Source organism: Meleagris gallopavo, chromosome Z (genome assembly GCF_000146605.3).
Source record: "Meleagris gallopavo isolate NT-WF06-2002-E0010 breed Aviagen turkey brand Nicholas breeding stock chromosome Z, Turkey_5.1, whole genome shotgun sequence".
Lineage (NCBI taxonomy): Eukaryota > Metazoa > Chordata > Aves > Galliformes > Phasianidae > Meleagris > Meleagris gallopavo.
Genome location: NC_015041.2, coordinates 22,119,270 through 22,137,572, shown reverse-complemented (window position 1 = coordinate 22,137,572; position 18,303 = coordinate 22,119,270). Strand labels below are relative to the sequence as shown.

Here is an 18,303-nt window from a genome sequence, read left to right as displayed (position 1 = left end):
ACGGACCGCAGGGAGGCGGCGGCCATGGGGCTGCCCGCGCTGCTCTGCGCCCTAGCCGTCCTCAGCTGCCCGATCTCGCCGTCTGCCGCCGCCACCCGAATCGGTGAGTCGCTGGGTCGCCGCGCTGCGGGCTGCCAGGGGGCGGCCGGGGGCTCGGCTCGGTTCCACTCCGCTCGGCTCTGCTGCCGGGCTGGGCGGGCGGAGGGAGAGCCTGCTTGCTTCGTCGCCCTGAAGCGCTGCGGTGGGTGTGCTCGTGCAGCGCTGCGGCCAAAACGTGTGAGCCTGGGCGCCGGGCGGATCGCTGCGATTTGGTCAGATAACTGTTGATTGGGTTTGGTTTTTTTTGTAAGTGCCGTAGCTCTGGAATACAGATGCCAGAGGGCTCCGGCAGTGCCGCAGGTGAGGTGATTGAAGACAAAGAATAGTTTACAGCCATCCCCCGGCTGAGGGGCGGCCGAGCGGTAGCAGGTGATGGAGGAAGGAAGGGGCGAGGCGGCGGATGCGGCGCTGGGTGTCCCAGCAGCGCGTTGACAGCGCCGGGATCCCCCAGAGGGGCTCTGCAGGTAGCGCCGGGCCAGGGAGATGCGCCAGCACCAGCCAGCTCAGCGTGTGCTCCCCAGTTACTCGGCTTTCTTCTTTGTTTAACTGGCAGTAGCACTGATGACAGCGTGCTCTCTGCCAGGTGAGATCTCGGATCGGTCTGGCTCAGAACCCGACTTGACAGTGCAGTGCGCGGGGAAGGAGCGCAGAAGACGTGTGTGTGCAGCCTCGTGGGTTCTAGCCGAGGTGTAGTAGTACAGAACTAAGTTAAGCACTTGCAGATAGCAGGGATTCTTTTCCTGCACAGCGCTTCTGCCAAGGGAGCTGGTCAGAGGAACGGAGGGTCTGCAGCTAAGGGTAGGCCTGCTGAAACAGGGGCTGAAAGAGAACTGAGCTGGTGCTTGTGCTGGGAGGGAAGGACCAGAGGGAGAAACCTAGTGCTGCTATACCACTTATCTTCACAGGGACATGAGGGAATAAAGAGGCCACGACTATGCTTATGCTGGCAGGGAATGGAAGTGTCCTTGTTGAAAGAAAAGGGGGGAAATGTATGCGTGGAAGGTAATCACAAACTATAGAAGTTAATGTTGGAAGAAGACTGTTCTGCTGAATGCTCTTATTCCAGTTTACAGAAACATCTAAGCTTGTTTTCCTGCCTTCTACAGTGTAGTCTTCATTAAAGAACATCCTAAAGTGCATCATTCATTTGCTGCTTCCGTAGGAAACAGTGAAGAACATAGTTACTGTATGATATCACTCAGGCTAAGGAAAGAAGAACTCACATTATTTGATGCACAGTAGAAGCATTAAAGCCCAGCACCTGAGCCTGTCTTCTCTCTGCTTTCACTCACTCCCACAGCAATGTCATTTCCCTGCTGTCCCATACAGCAGTTCTGTTTTCACCACAATGTACCTAGTTCCCATTTCATTTGCATTGCTTTGTCCCTAGGCTTGCTCTGCCCTTGCACCTGCAGCTTCACCCCTGCTGCCTCCTTGTTTCTTCAGCATCCCCCATGGTTCCCACCTCATTGGCCTCAGCTGGTCCTGCAAACAGAAGAAAAGAAAGGCAGCTTTGCAGTGGGTGCTGGGCACTTGCTTGTGAGCTTTTCAGGTGTTGCCTCTGAAGGGCCAAGCAGCATACTGGCTGAGGTCTGAACTGGCCCACGCTTTTCTATGTGGGGATTGGTGGGTGAAAGGAGGGATGTTACCATGGCTCAGAGCCAGCACCTGTAGTGAAAGCTGTAGAGAAAGGAAAGCAAAAAGGAACAGTCTGCAAGAAAATGGTATTTCAGTAAGGTGCGTTAAAACTGCTACTGTGTCATTTATGTCATACAGTAATGAATACTGTATAAATGGAGAGATGTGACAAAGAATATCTTAAAAAATATGGTGTTTATTGTTACAAAAGCTAGTCAATGTCGTCTCTCCTACAAGATTATCTTCCTTATGAACGTGTCTCACTTACACATCTCACTCTATCTTTACCTAATTTACGTGCCACTAAAAAATTTAGATTCTAGATGCAGGTTATACAAAGGGGGGGATACAAGAAACAGTTTTTGATGTAAGCCAGTGGTGCAGCACCACAACGAGTAATGTCCAGAAATCAGTATAAATGGTTGTCCAGTGGCACATCTTTAACTGGCTTAACTAATGTTTAGTTTCCACCTCATAAAAACAACCACTGGGAGATGAAGATAAATACTGCTTGTTTATAAATGAGTATACAGAAATACTTCAGATTTTCTCCTGGTGCTCGGGTGATGTGGGGTGATTTTAGAGATTGGTTGAAGTTGTATTTTTTGCTCTCTGCTTTTCTTTGTTCAGTACAGTACTCAGTAGCTCCTTACATACGAAAACAGACATGAAATGAAATTACAAAATAGCACTGTGTAAAACAAAGCATCATCGTTCAGGGCAAGCAGAATATGTGAACGATAACCAGGCATCCAATAATAGTATTCAATAGAAGACAGAACACTATAGTTTGTTAAAGATTTATCCCATCATTCTTATTAAACCAGGCTCTCTCGTGTATCATAAGTACAGGCAGCTATTAAGTCAGTTAGAATGCCATTAATAATCCTGGAGTTTTTACCTCTTCCCAGAGGATTGGGTGTCAGCCTAGCAAAAGCAGGATGACTGTTTAAATGCTTGTGATCGTTATGCTATCAAACCTTTATTTCTGTTCTAACAGATTGGCTATGGGACTATGGCTAAAAATGACTTAAGCCGTAGCCAAGTGTAATTTAGAGACATATGACATCTTATACAGCTCAGACTGAATACCAAGAAGATTCTGGCATAGCTGTAGCTGTCTAATGGTAGTTTTAAAATCTGTTCTGTAGAGCTACTGCATTTGTTTTGCTATGCTGTCATGGCTTACAGGTAAAGCTTGTTTCCCATTAAGATTGTCATACGTTTACTGTCAAGGTTCATTAAAATCTTTTTAAATAATACGTTGTCATTTCATCCTCTGCCCAATCTGATCATTGGCTTTTTCAAGTAAACACTGACACACAAGGAATCCAGAACCCCCGGGCAGTAACATTCTTCCTTTCTGTTTTATCATGCATGAAAAGCACTGTTGGTTTTTCTAATGATGTACACAGTGGGTTGTTCAAACGAATATCTTTGCAAAGAAAAAGAACTGGTATGTGGCTATCAACATCTTAAAATTAAATTGAACTTCATTAAGAAAGTTTAAATTCCTGCTCTCTCAGCAAGGTTAAGGTCCCATCCCATTTTCCCATGCTGCTGAGTTTCAAGTGTGATCTAAGTTTAAGGTAAGGACATGGTGTTGTCACAGTACACAGTATGGAGGTGTTGGTAACAGCAACAGGATTGAGTTAAGCTCAAAATTAAGTCACTGCTTATATGAATAATAGGTAATTTTTGCCAAGTATTACTTCAGATAATGCTAATAGAATTCAATTTACTTACGGAATGTTCTTGTCCTGAATTATTCTAATAGGCTTCTACTTCTAGAGAAGTTTGATAATGGAGTAATGCAAACTCAAAATACTTCAGTCTGTAAATCTGTAAATCTTGTAAATAAGTTAGCTCCAGGAATTCAGCACGTAACTAAAATTATTAGCAATGTTTAAGTAACTATAAGGAATAGCCAAACAAAGGTCAGTGGCTGGTAAATAGAAACTCTCTCAGTAGTCATTTTTTTCTCACAGCTTATTCATACTGTTCTAATGAGTCACTGTAAAGAAGTCGCATTGCTGGCAAGAATTTTGGCTGTGACTTAGCTGCCAGTCACTGGATTTGTGGGTCCACATAGTTCACTTGCAAGTCCTCAAAAAGTGAGACACAGCAGCATTGCTTCACTGCAGCACTGCTAACTATGGTGAGGCAGCAGAGGTGGTGGGCTTTGCAGTTCAGGGATTCAGGGAAACGAGAGGTGCTTGTCAGCAGCACCTCAGCTCCCATGTCCTGTAGACCTCAGTAGCACAGTTCTCATCTCCAAACACAGCTCTGTTCTCACCAAGGCCATTTATATCTGTGGTCTCCTCTGAAACATGCTTACCTGATGTGAAACCATGTCACATCTTCTTTGTGCTTTGGCAACGGAGGAACCAAGAAGGAGCTCTGGGGACTGGGATGTCATCATCATCCTTTCCTGAAGTTTTTGGTTTTAGAAACAATGATGGAAGAAACAGATATTTGAAGTCATAAAACAGATGTGTACTGGAGAGATCAGAAGTACAATTAAAGCTTTTTCATCACTCCTACTGATGTCTCAAAGCTTTACTATGGAGACTTATCTCTTAGCAGGAGAAATCAGGGTGTTTTTATTTTTCAGTTGCATACAGTTCTGATTTTCCCAAGAGAGGTGAACACCATCAGTGTCAATTGTGACAGGTTTCTCTTGCCGTAATCACTAAGCAGTGGAAATTGCATGACTATTTAGTTAGCTACAGGCTCAAGTTAGAGATGTTAAAAATAACTTACACTGCATCTGAACTACTTAACTAAGAGCTGACTATTCAAGTCATCTAATGACTTGGACTAAAGGTCTAAAACACGAAAGACAGGGAATCTGTAGTTCTGCCTTTTTGATAATGTTTTCTCTTGGAATGAACTCTAGATCCTTCTGTAGTAGATCCTTGCATTGTATACAATGTTTGCACAGAAGGGTAGTATATCTCTTGTACTCCTTTGCCTTTTGTGTTTTGGTAAATAGTTCCCACTTCAGTTTACACAACAATTTCCCAGATTTGAATTTTTCCCAGCAACTTCTTTTTTTTTTTTTTTCCTCTGTACTTTAGAGGATGCAGTCAAGTAACATCATACACGAAAACAATTATCTCAAACACATCCCCTCTTTTGTGCTCTTCCCCTCCCCCCCAGGATGCTGCTGTGATACAGCATGATAGATGCTGCACAGCAGTTTTAAAAACTAAAAATCCCCAAATCCCTCTACCACTGCTATGATTTCATCCCATGTTTTACTAACATTCGAGCTGTACAAAGTTCCTCTCACATAGTCTGCCCACAAAGGTTAGTAGTTGGCTGCTTACGGCTGCTCTCATTGCCATCTGCCTTGTTAAGATGCTTTTGTTCTCATCTGCATTTAAAAATAAATGAACTACTGTAGAACAAGTAACTGCATCTAAAGAACAGCATCTTTAGATGGGTGAGTTGTGCCTAGGTACTTTCAGCTCACTGATTCGAGCTTACACAACTTAATTTTTATTTTAGTAGTCTAGAATTCAAGAGATCATTTGCCTAGCTAAGCAGTTGAATGGTTAGTTAAGCAGTAGTAGCTGTCACTTCTGTCTGCTTACAGAACATCTCAAGTAACTTACACCTAACTACAGTAAGCTGAAAATGATGGTCTTCCAGAACAATTCTCCAAAAAATTATCTGAAGTAGTATCTACAGTAACTCTCCTGATGTTTGTTTTGACGTATATATGCCTTTGGCACACATTCAACTCCCTGTAATTCTCACTTTCCTAACTTGCTATGGCTACATTCCAAAGGCAGACACCCTGTTCTGACTCATCTTCAGTAGCAGTCACTGAACCATGCTGCAGAGGACCTGGCTGTGGAGACAACCCTCGTGGCAGGTTTTGGAAGTGCTGTAAGGGCATGCTGGATGCATGCCATCCTCAGTACACTGCAGATTACAATAAGTAGAGCTGGTGGAGCATTTCAATCAATGCGAGCTGTGGCTACCTGTTCAGCATAGACAGAAGGGTGATTCATGCCAGCATTGACAGCTGCGTGAAGACTTCTGCCATCCATCTTTAGCTTCATCAGGCCATTGGGATGTCTCCAGAGGCTACAGAAATATCTCAGTGACTCGATGTTTTAGGTACATTTTAGCTTTTTGTTACTTTAGTGACATATAATTCTAGCAGGAATTCTGGGTATGAATTCCATGTTTAAACCCAGTACCTCATTTCTTAGGAAATGTATGAAAGGTCAGACAAAGAAAATCAGTGGGTGGCAACTTTATAGTTCTTGTGTTAAAGTAGCCCACGTAGATGAGATCGATTTCTTAAGCACAAAGAGAATTCAGTTCCTGTCAAAAAGAGCTTAGAAACTGAGAGTTAAGTGTTTGTGGAGGGCATTTTACCCAAACGTGTAACAGGGCCTAAACTAAAAAAGATGGACCAATATCTGTGAGCAGACCACACTCTGAGTGAGAAATTAACTGGATTATTTTGTGTTACTAATATGATTTTCGGTTTCCTCATTGAAAGATATTTTCAGTTCACTGCATGTACATATTTGCTTTCTAATCTCAATGCTTTCTTATGTTTCAGACCACACATACAATAACAGCAGCATAAGGGGCAGAACTTTTCTGATACCTGACCGTGGTGAACCTATACCTATGGAAGATATTGAAAACAGTGCTGAAAATGATTCGGAGGTTGGATTAGGATCTACCAATCAGACTAGATCACCTCCACATGAACAACGAACAGTGTCAGCAGAAACAGCGAGATATCTCACTAGCCCATGGCTGACCCGTTTTGTTCCTTCGGTTTACACATTAGTGGTTGTGCTCAGCCTCCCTCTGAACATTACAGCCATATTTGTGTTTCTGAAAAAAATGAAAATTGAAAAACCAGCTGTAGTTTACATGCTGAATTTGGCTCTTGCAGATATACTGTTTGTAAGTGTGCTCCCTTTCAAGATTGCTTACCATTTCTCTGGAAACAACTGGGTATTTGGACCTCGGATGTGCCGCTTCGTCACTGCTGCTTTCTACTGTAACATGTATTGCTCAATAATGCTCATGACGAGCATAAGCTTTGATCGCTTCTTAGCAGTGGTGTACCCCATGCAGGCTCTTGGCTGGCGTACGTTAACACGTGCCTCAGTGATCTGTTTCATCATATGGTTTGTAGCAATAACTGGGGTTGTACCTTTTCTCATCAGAGAGCAAACTATGGAAATACCCAAGTTAAATATCACAACCTGCCATGATGTGTTAAGGGAATCTGAGCTTCACGGCTATTATGTACACTTTTTCTCCGTCTTCTCATCTGTTTTCTTTGTAGTGCCATTTATAGTATCTACCATCTGTTATGTGTGTATCATTCGATGTCTGAGTTCTTCTAGTATTGTTGCAAGACAAAATAAGAAGACACGTGCCTTGCTCCTGTGTGTGGCTGTTTTTTCAGTTTTTGTCATTTGTTTTGGGCCAACCAATGTCCTGCTATTAATTCATTATATCCATTTTTCATACAACAACAGTTTAGAGTATCTCTACTTTGCCTATCTACTCTGTGTATGCATCAGCAGTGTTAGCTGTTGCATTGACCCCTTTATTTACTACTATGCTTCCTCTCAGTATCAGAGACAACTGTTTAGTCTCTTGAGTTGTAAAGAGACTTTAGATCCTAACAGCAGTAACAGCAGTGGCCAATCAATGTCTACCACTAGCAGAAGGGGCACGTGCTCTACTAATGCAAATAACAGTGTCTACAGCAAACTACTAGTAATACAGTGAGATCATGTGTCTTGCACATGCTTAATTTGTATACAGTTTCAGTCAAACAAGGAGATACTATATCCAATAAGTGCAGAAGCTTATACCAAGTTGTGCAACATTACAGTAATGTACAATCCAAATTAGTATAAGTGTATGTACTTGTATGTGTATTGTATTTGTAAATAGATTAGTGTTGAAGAGAAAAGTAATTTCTTAATACTATCTCTTGACTGTTTTTTAGATGAAGTCCTTTTTACAGACAAATATTTAAATTGTTAGTGCAATTTATTATGGGGATATCATGAAATCCTGTTGTAGGATTTTCAAGTGTATCATACAGGTTAAATTTCTTACTTACGGAGTCTGTCCATCTCTCCATTATTCTATGAAGAAAGTGAAAAAGGTAGAATTTTTCCTTTATTTCTGGAATAGTCCATATCCCATATTTTTATAGCATTATATTGCATCATGGGCCCTGAGACTGTATATTTTACATTTTTATTTATGTGATGTTAGGAATTTGAACAAATAAAAAACAACTATTGGTTGTTGCATTTTGTCAAAGAAAATTGCCCTCAGTGGCTCAGAGTAGCTTTTCTTTCAGTATTCTTACCATTAGTTTATGTTAAGTGTCTTGGTTATAACAGTGGTAGAACCAAATTCCACAATAAATCAGTGTTGAACAGCACCTCAGAAAATACACTGAAAAAGCATAAGGAATCACCTTGTTATGCAGTTTGCAAATTATGCTTTCTTGCACACAATTAGTCATCATTTAATAATTAGGACTTGGAAATATCCTTTATTTCTGCCAAGTCTGTATGTTTTTTATATTTTTGCTTATGCGTACATCAGCTAAAATTGCTGTCATATGCAAGTAAATAGCTAACTTTACCCTCTGTAGCATTCTTTTACTACAAAAGACATTAAAGCTAAATAAGAGGAAGTCAGTGTTAGAAACAAATGTGTAGGTAATAGGACTTTACACAAAACTGGAACCCAAATTAAGTAGGAATTTGGTTAACGTAGGTTTTGCCACAAGAATCAGAAAAACAACAGCAGTGGCTAAATGTTGCCTTCGATCCATCACAAGGGATAACCTTAATCTTCCTGCAGGTACTGTGAGAGAGAAGTTTATTTGTAATGATCTTCTCTTCTTATTTTTTATCCTCTTCTTATCAGACTTAAACACAGTTAAATGCTGAATTACCAGTCACTAGATTTTTGTTTTCAAATAGTAGTCACTTTCTGAATAAGTAAACAAAGTAAAAATGTATGTATGTATTGTTTGTAAGGGTAGAATCCACAAATGTTTATATGAAACAATAAGATGTATTCACATTTTGTTTAATATTATGTTAGCAGTTGCTGGTTGATAGGTTGGTTTGTTCTGTTTTTTCAGTAAAAAGTTGAACTTAAAGCTATGGGCTTCCTGTTTGCTGAGAAGTTACCTCTGTGCTTCTTGTAGGTATAAGCTGGGGTACTGCTTTTTTAGATTTATCAGTAATTGGAAGTTATTTCAATGTAGTGGTATTTTGTTTACTCTTACAGAGCCAGAAGAGACTATCTGGTCAGTTTTGCAGGAACAGTATTACAAGACAGGAGGGAAGGTACTTAATGTTTTAACTTTCTGTATTATAAACTTAAGTAAAATACATAAATGTTAACTCATTGTGTTCATTTCTTGTTACATATTCCTATCTTAACAAAATAAATTAGTCTCTGCATCTTTGAGATATAATTCTACTGCTTGGTTTTGTAATGCTAAACTTGTAAGTCTCTGAAAATTTGGTGGGCTCCATGTTATGTAAAAAAGATCGCTGTACATTGGTCCAGCCACAAATGCTCAAGAGTCACAAAACCACATATTTTACTTGGGACATTTTAAGAATGGAAGAAAGCATAACCAGCATTGACTCATAAGTGCATGCATAGATATATATATATAGATATACATATGTATACCACAGGGGAGTTTGGGTTGTTGTTTTTTTTTTAAATTTTCCTCATTGCCATAATGTATTTGTGCAATAGATACATAGTGTGCAGTGAAACCCAAGGCCTCTCATGGGCCTGGAAATTGCAGTTGCTCATACAAACCCCCCTGAATATTTTGGTTCCAGTCCAAAACTGAATCCTGATGTGGCTCTGGACTGATGTTACAGAACACCAGTGTCCATGTTTTTATATGAAATTTTCATAGCAAGAAAACCTGAAAAGAAGTAAGTACATCAGCTGGTGAAACATTTTTCCCAAGCAATTAAGTTAAAACTCTTTAATTGCGTTGTTAAGGATGACATTTTGAAACATTATACAACTTTGACTGCAAAACATGCAAATTCATACTGCAGCAAACAAAGGAAGTTATTCCAGATGGGTTTTTTTCACTTGTCATAACCTTTATATACTTGAGAATGTTTGCAAACAAGCAACTTATTCTTCCTATGCTGTAGGGTGAGAAAAAAAATAAGCAAATGCTTATCCTCGTGAATAAGAACATCAACAAAGATTCCAAATAACAACTAAAAAGGATTTTATCTACGTTTGTAAACTGTTACTCCATCTCTGCCATACATGGTACCTAGGTTGGTTTTGCTGGTAATTCTAGCTTGTGTACAAATGCCAAGACCAAACTCAAACAACAACAACAACAAAACACCAACAAACCCACAACCCAAAAACACTGTTAACATGAAATCCGTTAATAAAAAGGCTTTATAAACCAAGTGCATCTCTTGACTTCTTCGTAACGAGACTAAATGTTGGTTTCCTTTGAAAAGTATTTTTATATTGTCCAAGCATATTTGAAAACACAACCCTTCCATGTGTAAAAGTATCCCACTCACACTGATCCTCTGCAAGTGCTTCAGCAAGCCTGCAAATACACATCTCTGCTGCATGTTTAGAGGTGATCTGTAATTCCTGCACAGAATAATACCTATGCTAACATTAAGTAAATGCTTTTTTATTATTATTATTTTTTCATAGTAAATGAAGCATTTCCTCTTTTAACCTCATAGAGCTAGTGTCATATTTCTTCTGGTTGTGTTTTTCTGAAGTTTCAGCTTCATGTGATTGCAAAAGTAAACAGGAGAGCTACTGCAGGGCTCACCTACTGCAAGAACTAGAAAATTAACGTGACTAGGCAAGTCTCATACCCAGAAAATGACAGTTGAAGCCTTACCGAGCTTATCATTCCTGTGCAACCCACTTTGTAGTTAGAAACTGCTGCATTTCTCAGTGTCTGCTTTTGCTGCTGCATTTTGTAGCAAGATAATTCATTTAAAGGAAGGACCTGTTCGTGCAGCAGTGGTTTATTTCAAGCCAATTTCAGAAATCTGAACATTTAAAATGAGCTTATAACTGCTAAGGGGAGCAGTGAAGCAATGTGGTCACCATTTGAGGAAGTTATTACTGCATTTAGACTGGCATGATCAAGCTAACAGGAAAAGCTAACCACCTTTTCATGCTTAATGCACCCTTGCATTGCTAGGTAGCAATGAAAATAACTGTTTCAGAGAAGAGTGAAAATCTGAGTACAATGAAATGAAACCTAGCCATGTTCACATGCTGTTTTTTTCTTGAGTCCTCTTCACATTCTTCATTTTCTTCATGAGGTGAGGATTAATGTGCATCATTTTCTGCATGCAGGAAGCAAACAAACGTGTGCCAAATGATATTTGAAAGTGAGGAGGTGTCAGACAAAAATGCCTTTCAAAGCTTGCTAATGTTACCAACCTGACAGATCTATGTTATAGAAATATTGCCTGGAGATGTGTGGGGATGAAATTTGTAATCAGCATGGTTTCTGTTGGCAAAACATCTCATACAGCTGCTATCAGTAAAACTGATTTCACAGGGATAAGACTGGCTTGATGTAGCAAGGCAACCATTTTGCAGGGTCTGGTGCCTTCACACATTACCTGCATCAATTAATTCCAAGCACACAGTTGCCACTACAACCTGCTCCCTGCAGCTAGGGTGCAGACAAATATGAGTTGCTGTCTGTTACCTCTGTTTACCAAATTTAGTTTAATCCATCCAGAAACATGAGCTTGACTGTAAAACATTTTTTATGACAGTTGGACACAGGCTGTTGTCACTGGATCTCTCCCATGTTGCAATGGGATGCAGATACAGACAGAAGGATTTAGAGACAGCAGGTCATCAACTACAGCTCTGCAGTGAAGATCTCTTACAGCTGGAGGAAGAGCGAGCAGGGTCAGGTGAGATATTCAAGTAAGTTGCTTGCTAATGCTTTTTTTTTTTTTTTTTTTAATCACCACCATTTTTTATTTGATCACAGTTTGATCCTGTAAAGTGAAGTGAAAATAGAAGTCTTCATGGAACCTCTCATGCACTTAATGCTTTTGCATGATATTTTGCATTTAGCAAGTGCTAGACCTGGTTTAGAGATAACTAATACAGCTGGAGAAGTGAAAATAACATGCTATAACCCAAGTCACCACGAGGGAGCATTACAATGATTAGGTACAGCTGTTGGAATTTGGCTTGTTGGGGAGATCATTAGTAACCAGATCTGAAAAAAACATGCTGAACTGTGAAAAAATCAGTTCTCAGTAGATCTGGAAATGTGAAAAATATTGGAAATTTCTTGGAAAAAATGAATACCTTTATTTGAAATAGATTCTATAAAAGTTTCAGCATGATTTTGAGGAATCATTTTTCTTCCCTTTGTACATATACCCTTATAATAATCATGGTTCCTCTTGCACTGAAGCAGCACAGCTAATTTCCTCTCCTGAAAAGCAAGCCCTGCCATTTCGTGTGTGACACAGGTCTGCAATGCACTACAGACAGCAGCATTCTTCTACTGAAGTCAGAGGTGATAAACTCAACATACAGACATAAAGTCAACAGTGACAATCTGACCTGGTGTCCTCCCTCACCAAAATAAAAGGCTATAATAATTACACTATTCAAATTAATCCCCATCCCACTGTAAGTCTAAAATCATTGTCCTTGCCATTCTTTGATCATATTAGGGTTTTCTGTTTCTTGTTTGGTTGGCTTGTTTGTGCTGTATCACGCTGCACAACAGGCACTCTACTTACATTTCTTCATCCTCCTGAATGGGTCCACAGGGACTGCACACATATAATCTCAGCTCGTCCTCCAGAAGAGCTTGCAGCAACTGTTTGTTTCTCTCTTTGATTCAGCTGATGATGGCAGACAGTACACTGCTTCTTCCTTCGTAAGCCTGAAAACAGAGAAGGGAATTAACTGAACGGACTTTGAGAGCAAGATTGTCTGTAACCATTAGGACTGTTAGATCCTTAGGGTATTGTAGAACAAATCACTGTCAGCGACACACAAAACTAGACTTGGATCCTAACATCAAACCTTTCAGAAGACATTTAAGTTAATTCCCTCAGTTTATGCCTTAGCAGGCGTGGGGCCTCCCTTGGGCCCTTTAGGACAGGAATGGGGTGCTACATCAGCTGGGGATCTGACACTGCTGTGCACATACATGGGTTTGCTCCCTTCAGGCAGCATGGATCTTGGAAAGAAGCACCAGATCTGCAGGGCATATGTTTCATCATGGCCACCTCTGCTGTAAAGTCACACTTACTGATACCACCTTAAGCACTGATTATTTCTAGTCGAAGACATTTCCCCCACAGTTTTTCTTGGCATTTACAAGCAAGGTACCCTGAGGAGTTACTTCTCAAAAAGGGTTTTACCATCAGCTTTACTTGGTACAACTTAACTCCCTGATTTAAACACTTCTTTCCTGATATGGTCACTCCTACAACTTTCTCTTTTACAGCTAAAAATAATTACTGTCTATTCCAGTTTTTTGTTGTTGTTGTTGTTGCTCATCCATATTGTTGCAAATCTGAATAAAAGATGATGTGTTCTTGTTCGCAGCAAGCTTGTGTTTTTGTAATATGGTACAATTCACATCTGACAGGTTTTTCCAGGAACCATAAAACACAATAAATTTGTTAAGTTGAAACATCCCTTCAGCTGGCATAACTGGAATAACTGCACCGCATGCGTGTCAATAAAACTTCACAGCTGTACATAATGCATCGTACTGCAAACCCAGCTCTGGAGAAGAATAAACACAGAGAGAGAGAACACCATTACTCAAGCTTGCATTTTGTTTAATCAATAGGTAATAAATCTTTCTCCTTCAGAGTAATATTTTAACTGTGTTTCCAAGAAAAATATTATATTGTATGCTTTTACTATACGTCATACCAGTAATAAGCCACTATATTTGTGCCAATTGTGTAATTTCTTTCTTTCCTTTTTTTTTTTTTTTTCCTTTCTTTTGCCTCCATCTTTGTTGACTTTAAGAGGTACATGCAATTCTAGAGAGCAAAGAATATAATGAATCCAGTTAACTGTCACTGCTTTTCCTGCAAAACTAAATGCCTATGGAAAGGCAAAATGCAGCAAAAACAATAATATATGTATATATACATACCAAGAAACTAGTGTCCTACCAGTAAAAACACTTGTTTATATTTATAGAATCTCTGAAATTCAGCTTAGATCTCCTAATTTGCTTTAATGCTTCCAGTTTCTCACTGCAAATTATCTTTAGAAAACTCTTTTGAAAGGAGGGACCTACTCTGTTTTACTTAGTATATAGCACATATCTGTAAATCCGCTGTGAACTGTATGCACATTTTCTATTAAATGGCTAAGTTTAAACATTTCTAAACCTTTTGTATCTCTTTACCAGAGATATGGAATTTTGTTATATAGAATTCTTTCAAAACTACACTTAAAATGCTAGACAATTCATGCACAGGCTTGTCTAAAGATGTATTATCTTTCCTTAGCCTTGTTGACACATTTTGGTAAGGAAAAAAAGAGAAAAAAAGACAATGTGTTGGGTACTTCATACCATCCTGGAACAAACCTTCCAGGTTCATATTTTCTAATGTTAGTTTCTAACATACAGTCAGTAGTGCAGCATGCTCTGCTCACCACTGGCGTGCTTTGTTAATACAGTGGAAGTATTTCAAAACCTGAAAATCAGTCATCAAGAGCTACTGCTATTTTGATCCAAATATTTTATCTTTGCTCAATCACAGTACTTCCTGTTTGTTTCATAATGAAACAAGATGTTTTCTTCTTTCCTCACCTCCTCCTTCTGGACTGGCATCAAGCATCAGCTGAAATGAGATGGAGCAACATGCAGCATTGAGGAGAAGCCACATCTCTACTGGGCACAGCTGTTGAGACTGGGGGCAAAATGAAGTCTGTAAAAGCAATGCCCATGGATGAATGAGTTTTATGTCTCTCTTAAGAATATACAGAAAACTCCACAAAAGTATTAACTATGTCTTCTTTGAGATTTGTGAGTGCTTAGGTGCCAAGGAAGAGAGACACAAACTGCCAGTAGTGGCTGGACACTGATAAGGAGATCTTACTGAAATTTTAGGTTTTCTCTAATTTTTATTATTTTTGTTAAAGATAGACTAATGAGGAGCTTGCTCAGCCTCTACCATGAGTTGTAAGTAGAAGACTTACATTAAGATTTATCCAGTTTTCTTGTGATGGAACAGCAAATAAAGCAAATGAGGTTTACTGCCTGAAATTATGTGGTTTTGCCCACATCAATGGTCTTAGATAGACTAATTTAGGACCTTCCTCTGATGAATAACCTCCCTTGGTCATAGTGCCACAGAAAAGAGCCTGGCTACCTTCAGTTTCACTTCAGCATCTTATGTTTCAATGTGAGCAATGTGCAAACGGCCTACATTTACATGTCTGCTAAGAGCCTGCATGAGATCTTCTGATGGGGGAGGAAGGAAATCGGTGAGGGATGTGGGACTGTGGTGCCGGAGTAGGTATCACACTATTTATGAGGAGCTAGCACTGCCTCTCTACCACCCCGGGACCTGTGGGCTTTGCAGTGTGATCAGGCCAGCTCTGGGGCTACAGAGCAAACACTGCTGCGTCCATGCTGCAGCTGAGCTAGGGCATGTGAGATGGGAATTCAGCCTGCCTGCATGCATATGTCTAGGACTACGTGTCAGTATACATATAAGTGTCTGTATGTACAGCCACTTATCAGACAGTTTTATTTAAAACCATTGCTATAATTAAAACAGCATTGTGCTCAAGCAGGCATTTCCTGTATTTCTTTTTCTAATACATAACCCAGATGTTTTACAAGCCAAAGACACAGTTGATCACTTTTCATAATGACACTGATACAGATATCCAGCCCCAGAGACTAAACCTAGGGCTTCTCCAGCAAACCACAAGTTACATTCTGCAGCAGTGAGACTGCATGCAAAAAGCAAAGACATTTTTAAGGATGAACTTCTTATATCATTCACCAGAAACAGATGTCAGATGGGGAAATATCCCAAGCTAACTTTAGTAACTGAATAGCTGCATTTTGTGAGGAGTCCTATTAGCTCATTCATCTCTCTTAAGGCAACAAAAGTAGGGACAAGCAGCAGAAGTTTGGTTACAGATTTTTTACTTTTGCTCATTGTACTAGACAAGAAACTACTATAATGGTAATGTATGTTTTAAACAGAGCACAGCAAGGAAGGCATGGTTTGCACTGTGACCAAGACAGGTCACTCTCACCATCTTCTATCCAACTCTTTACTTTTTACTCTGAGACATTTCTGGGTGTACTATATAGTTCATCTGGAAAGATACAAATTACACTTGTCATTTGTTTGGTGTGGCAATTCCAGTAATTGCAACAAAAATGTAAACTGCACAAAGGCTGAAGGTATTAGCCAGACAGCAGCAGGGGTCTGTTTTTCTGCCTGCTCAGTGCTCAGCCCTGAAAAGCATTCTAGGTCTTGTTGCTGAGGTTTCTGTAAGAGTCAGCACCTATAAGTGTCACACATACCTTAGTTTTGGTATGGTGAGCAGGTGTGCAGGGTGTAGCAGACTGCTCTGTAAGAAGTATAACTGTTTCTTTAATTGTAGGCAAGCTGTCACACCCTGCAATTTCAGAAACTTGTTACAACCCATATCCACTTTGCCACGTGTGTCAAAATGCTCACTCTACAATAGTTATTTTGTAAAATTCACTGCCAGGTAGAAAGCATGACTGTGTAACCCCCAAAATACTGTTTTGCAGATAACTTCCCTTTAGGTAGTATTCTTGCTGCATTCTCATCAAAGTACCTTGACTCTACAAATAAGCAGGCGTGGGAAAAGCTGACAGCAAAGAAACATTCTCAACCAGTTAATGAAATAAATTTATCTTTCAATCTAGCTAGAGGATACAGTAATACTGAGCCATGAGATTGCCACCTTAATAACTTTCACTATTGTATTCGAAGGACTTTCACTTCCTTTCACCCCATCTTAGGCAGGATTGCAGAGCCTTTTACCTGAAGAAGTTCTACTGCTAGCCATCTGCAGTTCTTTCTGGTTTCTGCCCTGTAGACAGCCGCTGGGAGGCCTCTCCCTTTGCACACATCTTCCAGTCCCTTTATTGCCAGGGTGAAGGGAAGAAGAGCATATTCATTTCTGCAGATGGGCAAGATTTCCTTATTTAGCCCATTTCCACCAAAGGTTTCAGAAGGTTTTAGCCTAAGCTAAAGAGCACTGCCATCGGTGTTTCTGTGTGAAAGAAGAGCCTCCTTACCCTCTCAGTGCACACTGGTGACTGTCACTCCTCCTCCTCTCTTCCACTGTGCTTTCACTGAGACACACAGGAATGTCATTTCTTAGGAAGATCCCCTAACAAGTCCTACTCGTAGTCCTATCCTTATTTAATCAGGTCACCATATATCCATAAACAATCTGTTCTAATAGTGCTGTTACCCAGAACATCCACAACAGAAGTGTCTTAGTCAGAGTATTGTGTAACGGTAGCTGTCAGAGTGAGTCAGAAATGCCATGACACCTACAGTATCACAACAAAGTTAATGGCCATAAAACCTTCCCTTCTAATAAATGGTTAGTCATCCCAGCTCTATCCCCATAGATTCCTGGGTCTGCAGCCCAGCTGATGCAGAAATGTCAAGACAATAAAAAGAATGAAGAGCTAAAATCTATGCTTCGGGCAGGGTCAGAAGATACTTCCTCCAGCTATAGCTAAGAATTAGGTTCAGCTGTCACATTTCTGTGACACATGGTCCACATGGCAACAAGAAGCAATGAAGAACCTAATCAGGAGCCAGAGGATAGAAATTGTATCCAGGCATCTCATGGCAAGATGTCCCTAACACTAATTATGGAGTACAGAGGAATGGCAATGCTCAAGTAATAGTCACTGAAGATTGGATAGAAGGAAGGCTCTTCAGGAAAGCATATGTCTATCAACTTGCCTGAAAATACCAATCACCATGTCGCTCCTCACTGATGCTCATCTAATCTGATTTCAGAAACCTTCAGTGATGGAGACTTCCAACCCTGCCTCCACATTTGATGCCAGCCTCTTTATTTCTTCTCTTCTTCCTCTCCTCTCTCCTTCTCCTTCCCTTCTATTTTCTTTCCCTTTCCTATTCTGTGTATTTAATGATCTCTATCAGTCTAATCACTTCTAGTTTAAACTATCCAAAATCTTTCAAATTATCCTTAACAGGTTGTCTTGACATCTCATTCTCCTTCCCTGGCCTTTGTTTTTTCTTCTCTATGTTTTCTGAAATGCAGTGCATACACCATACTCCAGGCTACACTTTGTAAAAGCTGAATAAATTGACTTGGGTTATTATCCAGCTTGTGCTCTTTGGTATACCTAATAAGATGTTTGCCTTTTTTTTTTTTTTTTTTTTGGCAGCAGCAGCACAACAGAGCTAACTGTTAAATCAGTTTTTGCTCTTCTGCTTTTCACACTGG

The 18,303-nt window shown here is 40.1% G+C and overlaps 1 protein-coding gene and 2 long non-coding RNA genes across 3 annotated transcripts; 2 read left to right on the top strand and 1 right to left on the bottom strand.

Annotated features, from left to right (window-relative positions):
- The first annotated feature begins 6 nt into the window (after positions 1–6).
- Positions 7–9,241, top strand: F2R (coagulation factor II thrombin receptor). The gene is made up of 2 exons (XM_010725540.2): positions 7–103; positions 6,323–9,241. The coding sequence occupies exons 1-2, from the start codon at positions 25–27 to the stop codon at positions 7,516–7,518; spliced, it is 1,275 nt and encodes a 424-aa protein (XP_010723842.1). The 5' UTR covers positions 7–24; the 3' UTR covers positions 7,519–9,241.
- Positions 9,242–11,469: 2,228 nt separating this feature from the next.
- Positions 11,470–13,391, top strand: LOC116217529. The gene is made up of 2 exons (XR_004162183.1): positions 11,470–11,739; positions 12,606–13,391. It is a non-coding gene; the product is annotated as an uncharacterized LOC116217529 (long non-coding RNA).
- LOC109363940 lies at positions 13,319–18,189 on the bottom strand. Its single transcript, XR_004162182.1, has 2 exons — positions 14,624–18,189; positions 13,319–13,575 (listed from the first exon to the last, which is right to left on the bottom strand). It is a non-coding gene; the product is annotated as an uncharacterized LOC109363940 (long non-coding RNA).
- Positions 18,190–18,303: the final 114 nt, after the last annotated feature.

Coding starts and splice junctions, on each gene's coding strand:
- F2R (XM_010725540.2), top strand. CDS start 25: ATGGGGCTGCCCGCGCTGCTCTGCGCCCTAGCCGTCCTCAGCTGCCCG. Junction 104..6,322: donor TGCCGCCGCCACCCGAATCG/GTGAGTCGCTGG, acceptor CTTATGTTTCAG/ACCACACATACAATAACAGC.